Here is a 12320-nt window from a genome sequence, read left to right on the forward strand (position 1 = left end):
CTTCAAGGTACTCTCGGACAGAGATCCCGGCCAAACCGGTCTGCAAAAAGAAAACCAAACAAGAATTACACGACAGGAATAGAACATAGCTCTAAAAAACAGGAGCATAACAGGCAAAAATAGGCCTCACACCGACCCCACTCACCCTGGCTGAGGGCCGGTATGAGGCCGACGTGACCGAGCAGCTCATCTTGAAGAATAATCGAGTCTGGGGCAGCCATCCCTTCTCAAAGATCGAACAAGTGATCGACCGCTCCTCATCCTCGCAAGAAGAGGAACCTTCGAAGCGCCCATTTTCACCTTACCCGGGAGGTACATTCCTCATACTCTTCCCGGTTCTCACACCGCAAGTAAACAGGCTCGGAAAGACCGGGGCAATGGGTAATCCTCCCAAGCACTTGGACATAAACCCACCGCCGTTGTCGGTCAGGAAGTAAGCTTGTTCGCGGAGATATAGCCCGGCTCGTCGTACGCCGTACCACCCCACCTTACCAAAGAATTGACGGTCGAAGATCGTGAAGTCGGCGGAATAAGTTGACCGTCGGGATCTCCCCCTTAAAGAGACAAAGCCACACAAAGCCAACTATCGTCCTCATGGCCAACGGATGTAGTTGGGCCACCGCGACGTTCACGGCTCGATAATGGCCACGACGTATCTATTCGAGGAAACCGCAGACCCCATACTCCGGATGCTCGATGTACACGCCGGTGTGACCCGGTGGAGGGCAACAGACCGCCTGACCCTCTTTAGGAATAACGATCTTATACCCCTCACCGAATGAGAAATGGCCTCCGAAAAGTGTCCTGCCGGAACAACTGCCGAACTTATGGAACCAACCACGTTCAAGACCGTCAAATGACAGGGCTCGCCATGATCCGGAAGACATGCCGACCTCCCACCATCGGAAGGGGTCCCCTCATCCTCATCGCATCCTCACCCTCATCCTCCCGTCCCTCCGGAATTGGTGGATCGATCGCGGGAGAAGGAGACCTAGGGCCCCCAAACCTTATCGGAATGGCGTCTAGTATCTCCTCCCCATCAAGACGCAACAGGGAATCCTCCGTGCGAAGTACTAGTCCCGGCGCCGATGCAGGACATAATATCAACGGTTATTTAACAAAATAAAAAGAAGAAGTTTGTTTGTTTACCTTGAAGAAAAAAACACTCGCCGGAATAACAACTCGAATGTTAGAAAGACGAAGCCCTTGCAAGTTTAGAGAAGAAAAATTTTGGAAAATGAAATTGGTGACCAATTTCACGAGCAATCGCCCTATTTATAGGGAAAAGCCCATGAAGCGGGACCAATCGAGAATGACCCATGAAGCGTCAACCAATCAAAGCATGCGGACACGTGTCGGACATGCAACCACGGATGTCAATCGTTGCAACAAGCGGTTGTGTCAATCAATGCAACGGTGACCAAACGTCTTCAACACGCCTATTCAAATCTCTCCGCCTATTCAACTTCCTCAACAAATTCCCATGCACCTTTTCTCCGCCGGCCACATGATCGACCAAGCTAGACACCGCCGGCGGGGGGCAATCATAAATAACCGCAGCCTCAACCCCGGTCTCGGCGGCGTCCCTTTCTTTTCCACATCGGATGCCCAATACACATCCATGTGGAGGGGGAATATGGTACGGCCTAAGAAAGACCAGCGAGAGGCAAAAGAAGCCGCCGAAGAAGAAGCCGATGCGGGGAAAATTTTCTACAAACTACTTGCGAGAATATACGCTCGAAGTACATCGAAGCCCATACCACGGCATGACTACGCGGGGGCAAATTGATGGGGCATATTCTCGCACCGTCGACCAAGTCAACATATTGAGCAAGGTCAAAGATATCCACAACAAGTCAACGACTTAGACAGCCTAGCCGATGCCGCCCATCGGCTGCTAACCTAGGTCCCGCACGACAACCCGCCAAATAGGGACACTTATCCGCGTACTCATATCCAAGACCCCTCGGCGGTGGGTCAACAGCGCCACGGCCAAAGCCCATAGGTCCCTCGGCCGAGGGGTAGATCGATCTTTCCACCCGCTAGCCACTTGGCCACTTGGCCACTACGTGACAAAAGGTGAAGTCTATAAATACTCCTCAACCTTCATTGAGGAAGGGATCCCATCCAATCCAGAAATACACAACTTGACCTAAATACACTATTCATCTGGTATAATCTTCCTTATCTCTCTACAATATATTCCTGGCCAATTAGCATACAACTTATACATCTGAGTTTACTGACTTGGGCGTCGGAGTGGGTACGCTTGGCTCAAAGCCAAGCCCTCAGTTCGTTCATTGTTGCAGGAGAGGCCGAGAGGAACGATTAAGACCAAGGGAGAATCCAACTCAAGACATCATTCAACAAGCCACGGGTGGTAACTATACTTGCTCTGGAATTACACCCGGAACAGTTAGAAAACCACAATATTGATCATACTTCGAGTCAAAATAACAAATAATGTTATGTAAATTATGTCTGAATTAATAAGGATTTGGACCGTGTTTTAAAATCAACATATATTTGATGCGATAAATCAATATCCTGGACGAGAGACTCATCAATATTTGTTGGACAAGAGACTAGACTTAATCCTAATGGTTAGCTCAAAATATCTCACTCGAGAAAACCAAATACCTATTGCTACTTTTTTTTGGTCTAAACCATCCGGTAATCCGAACCACATTGGGCCGACTAATCCGGATTTCGGGGCGTGTCCAAGGATTACGGTATTTGAAATACCTATTGCTACTTAAAATGGCTAATTTTAATATTGTTTAAGATTATCAGCATAAATAAAGGTATAAAAACTAACAACCTTAACTCATGATAACTCGATCAAATACAATTGACTAGCTGGTAACCACTAACCTAGGGCTTGCTTGGATTGAGGTAAAAGGAGAGGAGTGATATGTAAGCTGCATTTTCCTTGTTTGGTATGTGGGTAATTATTCATCTTCTGAAACTATTACCCTCATTAAAGGGTAATACATTACTCGCCCTCCCTCCGGGTAATGATTAAGGGAGTAAAACATCTACTCAGTAATCATTACCTTTATATGTCAAACCTTTCATAAATGAACTAATTACTCAAGTAAGTAATTAGCTTACATAGTAATTATTACCCAATTAAAATTTACCCCCGAACCATTCCATGAATTTCAGGCAAGCCCAGATAAATTGATTACATAAAGGAAAAAAAATGAGGCAATGATCTGAAATCTAAATTGACTCAAAATATAATACACCCCGAGAGTTCAAGACTAAGCCCACCGAGACCAAGAATGAACCATAGGCCTGATGAAGATACATTGTTTCGCCTCTCCGTGATTTTACACTCTTATTGAATGAATTTACAATCCGTTTTAATTTCACAAGTTCATTCATAAACTAATTAAATTCACTTAAAACTTACAAAAGGTCTGAAATTTTACGAGTTTGAATCATTTTACCGGTTGTCCAAAAAGGGTGAAATTGGCTGAAAAACAAAAAGTGAAATAAAAGCATAGAAGAAAGGCACCTGTTTGAGAGAATGGTCGTTAACAGAAGACACCATAGAAGCTGAGCAAGCAATGAGGAACACTCCTAATTCCAACACAAACTCCATTAACGGCTCTTCTGATCTCAAAGACCCTGTTTCTAATCTTGATTCTCGATTTAATCTAACCCTCAAAAGTGTTCAAGGGTACATTTATTCTCTCTTTTTACTTTGGTCCTGTAGATTTGGATCACCCTAATTGTAATGTTTTTTTCATGATTAATTGTTCTAATTTTGCATGGATTGTTCATTTTTATGTTGTAATTGAATACCCATTTGGGAAAATTTGTTAGATCTCCTGGGTTTTCTTTTGGGTGAAGTTAAATTAATCACCTTTTTGGGTAGTTTGATTTATATGATTATCTTTGAGTTTTGTTACTTTGTTGTTGTAATATGTGATTTAATTTTGATGTTCTTCAAATTTTGTTCAAAATTGAAGCTTGATTGGGTGACCATGGTGGCATTTGATCCAATTTATGTGTGGAGTGAAAAGATAAGACATTGTTATGTGCATTGATCTTTAGTTTTGTGTTTTTGTTTGATAAGATGCAAATTGTTACATTCATAAGTGAGCTCAGTCAAAAAGATACTCATTCCGTCTCAATCATTTGTTTACCCTTTTTATTATTTGTGAGAGGTATTTTAAGGGTTCCTCTAGGGTCAATCAATTTGTTTCATTTCTCCGGGGCTCCTCGAAGCTGGAGTATTAGATGCTAGTACTTCAGTTTCTCGCAACGTAGAAACCTGAATGATGTAGGAAAGCGTGTAGAATAGTAGGAGACCAAACATGAATAACATGGTGATCATTAGAAGTTCAAGGATTAGATATGCTTGGGTGTAGCCTTTTCCATATTGAAATTTTATGATGAAGTTTTGGAAGATAGTTCGGGTTAAGGCAAGAAGATGTATTCGATTTTATTATCATGTGATTGTGAGTTTTCAGTTAATCCCTTTGGAAAAATTCTACTTTATTCCATCAGCTCTCCAGGTGACTGATCCTAATTCTAATTCGGCTAGTTGACGTACGTGGGGTTTTCCGATTTGAACTATTTTATTACAATGTACTCCCTACGCTCCTTCTTCCCCAACCCTAGTAGACTATTCATCAAGTTGCTATGTAGTGAGCCTAGCATAACGAAGTGAGTCAAGAGATACTATGTTAAGGAGCTACGGTTTGATGTTGATGAAATGAGCTTAACATTGTAAATTATAGCATTAACCTTTGTCCTTTGACACTTTGGGGTAATATTGTTGCACATTGCACACAAACACGCAGACAGGGTCTTGATAGTTAAAACTAAAATTTCTGAAAATTACCTGTTTTGTACTTTTGTTAATGATTTGCGTCATGCCTTACGTCCAGTATGCTACATGTAGGCTACTCAAAGGTCGCAGTTTTCCTGGTAAAGTATTGTTGAGCCGCCGGTCTGATCCTTTGGATACCACTGGGATTTATGGATCTCCTAGGGAGTTCACAAGGAGTTATTCAGAGAATGATGCTGGACCAAGTGAACAAGGGGATAACTCCCCCGAGGCAAGTAGAATGAAGTTCCCCTATGCATTATTTACTAGTGATGAATACCTATGAATTATGATACTTCTTATTTGTTAGCTAGTTTTCAATTCTTTATTCATTTGAAGCAGGAACAATTTAAAATAAAAAAGGCTACTGATTCCAGCTCTGGTACAAGTCAGTCAAAACCTCCAGTATCCCCAATGGACACATCAAGAGAGTCTCAGAAGGCAGTAACAAGTGCTAGAGCTACAGATTCAGCAAGAATAATGAAATTCAAAAAGGAGCTTTCTGCACCAACTGTTACATTAGGTACTATAAACTTTGTCCTTGTGTGATTTTTTTTGGGTTTCACACTTTCACATTTGCTAGGTGATAGTTATCGTATAAGGACTGAGTTTGAGACTGCATAAATATATCGAGGTATGTCTTATATGGGACATAATCTGACAACTGGTGTTTAAATTTGTCGTGAAGGAATTCAACGATAGATCCGACGTCTTTTGAATTCATTGCTGACTAAAAAACGGTCTGATATTGAATGTCTGCTATGACTATCTTTGTGCGATGTCTTAATAATAAGGCTCCCTTGTTATACTGTTAAGCTATTTTTGGTTGCGAAATTGGTATGGGTAATGATTGCATGTATTAAATGTTAGGTTTTCGTTTGCAGGCGTTGTTAGTTCCAAGTTGTTGTATCATTTGCCAGTTATTTTGACATATATTAATATTATTCTTCTTTGCCTAGTAAAGGGATGATGTAGCTTTACTTTTTCTCTGGATGTATATCAATCAAACACGTCAAATGTTAAGGTTCTCTGATGAGTTATGATTATACAGAGGAGGTGCTTATATATAAATAGCACGCTTATTCAGTATTCACTCATAAATAAACCCTAATATCGCACTTGTTATTTTACATGTGAATGGTTGCGCTCATTGTACCTCGCTGACACTGCTGGTTGTCAGAATACGTGTGGCTGTATGTATTGTTAATTATTTTAGGCAGGTGTTGTTTACTCCAGGATCTTGTCTCTTTCACTGATTATTTTGATGTATATCGATATTATGGTATAGCTGTATTTTCTTTATGTGTTGGCCTCTAACTCTTAAGGTGCAGTTGACTATGACTTTTCCTAAGTTACATTATCTCGAAGGTGTAACCGTTGGATCTTGATTATATATGATGATGCATATGATGTATATGTAATATGCCTATAATTAGACGGTAGTGAATACTTTCTAGATCAACATAAAATACTTGTGCATGATGCGCTAATTGACTGAGTGACTGACTGACTGCCTACAATCAGTGATATGTACACTAACTAATGGCAACTTATTGAAATTGTAATATTTTGCTAACATTCTCCTTTATGTAAATAGGTATCATTTTGTCTTTCAGACACTCACATCGGTCACATGTGTGATTTCAGCTACAATCTTGTATGTGGTAGCCTGTCAGATACCAGTATCCTGACTATGTTTGGTGGGGATTGAGTGTTGACCAGTGACTCAGGACAAAAATATACATTAATTTTCTTACTAAATGGTTCTGACTTATTCATTAGATGACTTCCAAAGCACCCGATTATCTGAGTGTAATGTGTATAATTTCTGGTGCAGGCGTATATAATTGGATTCATATAATAACCAATATATCTGTCTAGATGCAAGTTTTGATCCCCACAGGCCTCACCTCTAGTGAACTATTAAATCACTTAATTATTGGATTGCTATAATTAATATTATTCCATATGCTGGATGCAGCTTAAACTAAATTAAAACATGTTCTTCACAGTAACTTGTATTACATAATGCAGAGAAGTTACGTCAGCTAGCATGGAGTGGCGTGCCATCTGATATGCGCCCTAATGTCTGGAGACTTCTTTTGGTAAGTATCATACTTTTAGAGCTGTCTAAGTTGTAAGATTTTAAAGTATCCCCAATATCCTTGCGCACATTGCAGGACCCTTTTTTTGTTTGTTTCCTTGTTTCTTGGCAATGTTAAGGAATGGAATTATTTTGACTGCATATTAGATGACTCTAATGTCTGTGAGAGCTGGTGCACAGAAAACATGATTCTTTAGGATTAGCAGCAATGCTCGTGTGTAGTCAATCTGAAGGCCTTAAAAGCAGTGAGCAACGTGTTAGTTTACAACAAATGCAGTTCATGCAATTACTGGAACAATTTATATAGTTCATTATAGATCCATCAAACTACTTGACGAATTCTGTCAGGTTTTGTAGCTATCCCAATTCATTAATATGCGGCAGAAAGGAAATTAAAAACTCTCTTCGTTGTCAGGACATTATGAATCAATAACCCAAGAGCGTATGAGTTCGTTAAAACATGAAATAATGACTCATGGTTTTGAGGTTCAAACCCTTGCAGGAGGAATTTGGCCTGAAATTATGTCTTGTTTAGTCAGAACATGTCACCTTGGTAAAAGCTATGGCTAACTTCACGTAATTTGCAATATATCCTGTATGCCCTTGGTTTACCCACACCAGAGCTAGCGGTTGCAAGTTCCCACGTGATAAAAAAAATGTTTGTTTGTGGGGCTATGAAGTTAACCATGCATTTGGTGTTTTATGCACTTAATGTGACAACTAGTTTAGATCCCGTGCAATATATGCACGGTATTTATAAAATTTTCACTTTTTAGTGTACTTCGTATTGTTTATGGATTTTAAATTGACAATTCACTTATTTTTTATGTTTCTCATCACTTTATTTTGATTTGAGCAATACAAATTAAAATTGTAAAAAGTCGTGAAATGAGTATTTTAATGAAAGTTTTATTTTTACGGAGAAATTAATGATGTTATTTTTAGAATATTTTTACTATTAACATTTTTTTGTGCAACTTCTATCATTAAAAGTCAATGAATTTTCATCGTACAATTATTTTTTAAAAAAAAAGTATACATTTTTTTTATCATATACTGTAATAATGGAGATAAATTTATGTAGAATGTGAAATAATATAGAATTTTTTAAATATTAAATTTATTAAAAGATTGTGCCATTATTACCTACCATACCTATAATATATGCTAAAAATACTACGCTTTATTTTAGGAAATATGGTTTAGGCGGGAAAAATGAGAGTTTCACCTTTTCTTTTAGTAAATAGGGGATGCATATTTTGGTATTTTTATTACAACAAACAAATTTGTTTACAGAGTATGGTTTTTATGGTTATTATTTGAGGATCAAATGGTGAGCTTTCTCATCTTTGAATGCACTTTCTAGCCAAACGCTCTCTCATATGATAAATTTCTTTTCGATCCCAAGTGAGTTTGCTGTCTTTGTTTATAAGTTTGAATATGAACTGACAACAGGGATATGCACCACCTAATTCAGATAGAAGGGAAGGAGTTTTGAGGAGGAAGCGCCTTGAGTATCTTGATTGTGTTGCACAGTATTATGATATTCCAGACACTGAACGTTCGGACGATGAAATCAACATGCTTCGCCAGGTATTTGAATGAGTTATTAAATAATTCTGACTCCCTTTCAATTTTCATGCGCTTACTGTAGCAGGTTTAACTTTTGATTGTGTGCTCTCTTTGTTAACTAGATTGCAGTTGACTGTCCCAGGACCGTTCCTGATGTTACATTTTTCCAGCAACCTGCTGTTCAGAAATCCCTTGAGCGTATACTCTACACATGGTCTGTAATATTTTCCAATTTTTTTTGTTGCTCGTTTTTGGTATAGGAAATGACATTTTTTAAGTGACACTACTTCATTGGTGATAGGACATAACACCATTGTGTGATTTCAATTTTCAACATTAGGGAAAGTTAAGGTTGTGTACATTTGTACTCGTATTGCTTGAATCATGGCAATTTGTGTTTTTTTCCCCTACTCTAGTTTCCACAGTGCTCCATTTTAAGAAACTACTAAAGTTTTTTTAATGCTCAAATTAGTTCGTCATTTTGTGTTATCAGGGCGATTCGGCATCCTGCCAGTGGTTATGTACAAGGAATAAATGACCTTGTTACTCCGTTTCTGGTTGTATTCCTGTCAGAACACTTTGAAGGAAGCATTGATAATTGGTCGACTTTGGAGTTGTCTGAAGAGAAACTTACTAACGTTGAGGCTGACTGCTATTGGTGCCTATCAAAATTGCTCGACGGTATGCAAGATCATTACACTTTTGCTCAACCAGGGATCCAGAGGCTTGTTTTCAAACTGAAGGAACTCGTTCGAAGGATTGATGGTGTGTCCCATTTCTTGAATTGCCTTTTTGACCTAGTACTCATATCCTTGATGAATTTACTGGTTCGTTTATTTAAAAAGGTGGAAGTTTTGCCAGTGTTTTCTAGGTCAAGACGACTTCCTGTAAACTAAATTAGCCGTTGAGCGTTTTTATAGCTTGCAATTTTCCGAACTGATCTCATACATTTTTCACTACTGAAACTTCAAACAGATCCTGTATCAAGACATATGGAAGAGCATGGACTTGAGTTCCTTCAATTTGCATTTCGGTGGTTTAATTGTCTTCTTATACGCGAGGTTTGTTTCAAAAGAAACTTTTACATACTTTGTATTTATCTCCCGTTTATTCGCGTCCTGTATACATTGAAGAATGGGTTCTCCGAAAGGATTTAGAAAATCCCAGCCACAGCTTCACAACTACCACCCCTTCCCCTTCTTAACGGTAGTTTGGGTTTAAGTGGGTTTCGGGATATTAAAACCTACATTCCGGTTTTAAGTGGATTTTAGTGGCATTACTTGTAATAGGATAATATGGACATTACCTCTACCTAAAATCAAAGAAAATGACCTAGAAAATCACAGTTGCGAAAAAAAAAATGTGGAAAAGCCTTTCTTTTGGAATTAACAAAGCTACTGCATCGTACAGATCCCTTTTCACCTCGTCAACCGCCTCTGGGATACATACCTTGCTGAAGGAGACGCGCTGCCAGATTTTCTCGTGTACATAGCTGCCAGTTTCCTTTTAACAGTAAGTTTTACGTTTCTGATCTTTTGCCTATATAATTAGTCAGTATATTCCATTTCCTGAATGCCTCTAAATAAACTCATCTTAATTATACCGTCTCAGTGGTCAGATAAACTACTGAAGCTTGATTTCCAAGAGATGGTAATGTTTCTTCAACACATTCCAACATTGAATTGGGCAGATCAAGAGTTGGAGATGGTGCTTTCGAGAGCATTCATGTGGCATTCTATGTTCAACAGTTCTCCTAGCCACTTAGCTACGTAATTAAAAAGCGGTGCTATTTAATCGACATCCTAAGTCCTGTAATGGTTTTCCAGTAGCTATTTTAGTTCAGAAAGATGGTCCTATCATTACTTGGCCTTGTAATATCCGTGCGTTCTTTCGTTCTTCACAACCGTTGCTTATAGTCGAAATCATTTGTGGATGAGTCTTTCATATGTTGTGATCAGTGCCATGTTTTTTTGTATGCTGCTCAGTAGTTTGTCGGAAAAGTGTATAGGGACTCGGTTAAACCGGCGTGTTCGGGAATTACAGAGAAAATAGAGTTCTGGTCTTGTTTAAAACATCACTTGTTATTGTCTGTCCCCTTAGGAATCAAGCGTTCAATGTGTACTTGTAATTTAATGTTCTCATCATTGATTTTACGCGGTTTTCAAGATTTAGGCATTAATCTGCTAGTAACACAGCATGATATCCTGCAAACCGATCAAAATCGATAAAAACTAAACCGTTTTTTGCGCCTTAAAAGCAAGATTAATTCTTTTTTAGAGAACAATTTTTTTTTAGACTATACACTCTAATATTATTTCGGCTATTTCGCTACTAATTATGAAAATAAAGAGTGATTTTGGATAATGGTCAACAATAAAAAGGACTCGAAATACACCCGAGAGGGTACGCAAAAGTGGTCTCAATTCAATAATTTAGTGAAATACGGTTCGTAGAAGCAAGATTTCAGCACAAACCCTAAATTTTTTTTTTTTTTTTTTTTTCTTTTTTTTTTTTTTGCGGTAAAACCCCCTAAGGGATTAAATCATATCATTAACATCGTGGAAAATAGCATCAATAATGTTTTGAGGGGCATTATCAGACCAAATACGTTTCCTCTCCAACCACGGACTCGAATGAGCTAGCAAATGTGCCACACAATTCGACTCCCGTCTAACAAAAGAAAAGACAACCGAACTAAAGCTATTACGTAAATGAAAAATGTCATCATAAATACGGAAAATATCCGCTCTTCCTTTCTTCTTTTCCCGGAGATCCTTGAACACAGCTTGACAATCGCTTTCCACCATGATGCTCGTGTGTCCCCTGCTCCAAGCCTCCTTCATGCCAAACAAGATCGCCTCCGCTTCCGCTTTCTTCGCCTCACCCACAACACGGTTCTGCAACACCGCTGCCCACAACAGCTCCCCACCATAATTTCTAGCTACCGCTCCCAACCCCGTCCCCGTCTCTTTAGCCACCCTTGCATCGGTGTTAATCTTGACCACTCCCTCAGCAGGCCCTTTCCACCCTCCCCTATCAACTGCCTCCTCACCTCTGTTCCCTCTAATATCGACCCCCTCCCCTGTTCTCCTACTCCACCCAGCTCCTCTACATCCCCCATCAACCTCCTCTCTCCTCCTACTCCCCTCCGCATCATCAATCTCCCTTAGCATCTCCTGCACCCTGCGAATCACCAGCTCACAATGCCTGCCCTTCCCCTCGAAAATAGTGTGGACAGCGGGCCGCCCACGGGGGCGCTTGGTGAGAAACGAAACAAGCGTTTGCATTTTGTATGGAGTCGCCACCAATTTTTATGGGAAATTGGAACCGTTCGAATACCTCGTGTCATGTCAAGACACAAAGTAGTGACATGAACACTAAGCAATCGTTACCCTTAGCATTCTATGTCTAGAATGACTCTCGTGGATGCCAATGAACACGGGTGCTCACGGAGATCTGGAGTAAGGGGTGAGGGTACGTATTAGGAAGCTCTTTTGATCGAACACCTAATCCCGCCCGCCTCGATAGCGGCCTCTACTAATGATTAGGGAAGTTATTCGTACTTGATATATCGTCGGTTGAATGCATGCAATGCAACATCCAAGTTTTAATCCTAGCATGTGAGAATTTAACTAAGTCGGTTGACAATTAAGTTAGCAAACAATTGATGTCGAAGTAGGAGTTAATACTCATTTACATGTGAAAACATACAAACAATAAATGGAAATACAATAAATTACAATAATGGAGATTACATTAATTACAATGGATTAGGCGATTTATGTCGAAAATACCTTTTAA

The 12320-nt window shown here is 39.5% G+C and overlaps 2 protein-coding genes across 2 annotated transcripts; one reads left to right on the forward strand and one right to left on the reverse strand.

Moving 5' to 3' along the window:
* The first annotated feature begins 3378 nt into the window (after window positions 1-3378).
* On the forward strand, window positions 3379-10591 carry LOC141618816 (uncharacterized). Its single transcript, XM_074435887.1, has 10 exons — window positions 3379-3688; window positions 4919-5075; window positions 5186-5366; window positions 6878-6948; window positions 8403-8540; window positions 8642-8733; window positions 9013-9284; window positions 9495-9580; window positions 9930-10031; window positions 10131-10591. Exons 1-10 carry the CDS (start codon window positions 3576-3578, stop codon window positions 10290-10292), a joined length of 1374 nt encoding a protein of 457 aa, XP_074291988.1. The 5' UTR covers window positions 3379-3575; the 3' UTR covers window positions 10293-10591.
* Window positions 10592-11056: 465 nt separating this feature from the next.
* LOC141620905 (uncharacterized) lies at window positions 11057-11692 on the reverse strand. Its single transcript, XM_074437654.1, has one exon. The coding sequence runs from the start codon at window positions 11690-11692 to the stop codon at window positions 11057-11059; it is 636 nt and encodes a 211-aa protein (XP_074293755.1).
* Window positions 11693-12320: the final 628 nt, after the last annotated feature.

Source organism: Silene latifolia, chromosome X (assembly GCF_048544455.1).
Source record: "Silene latifolia isolate original U9 population chromosome X, ASM4854445v1, whole genome shotgun sequence".
NCBI lineage: Eukaryota > Viridiplantae > Streptophyta > Magnoliopsida > Caryophyllales > Caryophyllaceae > Silene > Silene latifolia.

What these genes read in the sequence shown, in the direction of transcription:
- LOC141618816 (XM_074435887.1), top strand. Translation starts at nt 3,576, where the DNA reads ATGAGGAACACTCCTAATTCCAACACAAACTCCATTAACGGCTCTTCT. An exon ending in AAGGGGATAACTCCCCCGAG is followed by an intron (nt 5,076 to 5,185) that starts GCAAGTAGAATG and finishes CATTTGAAGCAG; the next exon opens with GAACAATTTAAAATAAAAAA. An exon ending in ATTGTCTTCTTATACGCGAG is followed by an intron (nt 9,581 to 9,929) that starts GTTTGTTTCAAA and finishes TGCATCGTACAG; the next exon opens with ATCCCTTTTCACCTCGTCAA.
- LOC141620905 (XM_074437654.1), bottom strand. Translation starts at nt 11,692, where the DNA reads ATGCTAAGGGAGATTGATGATGCGGAGGGGAGTAGGAGGAGAGAGGAG.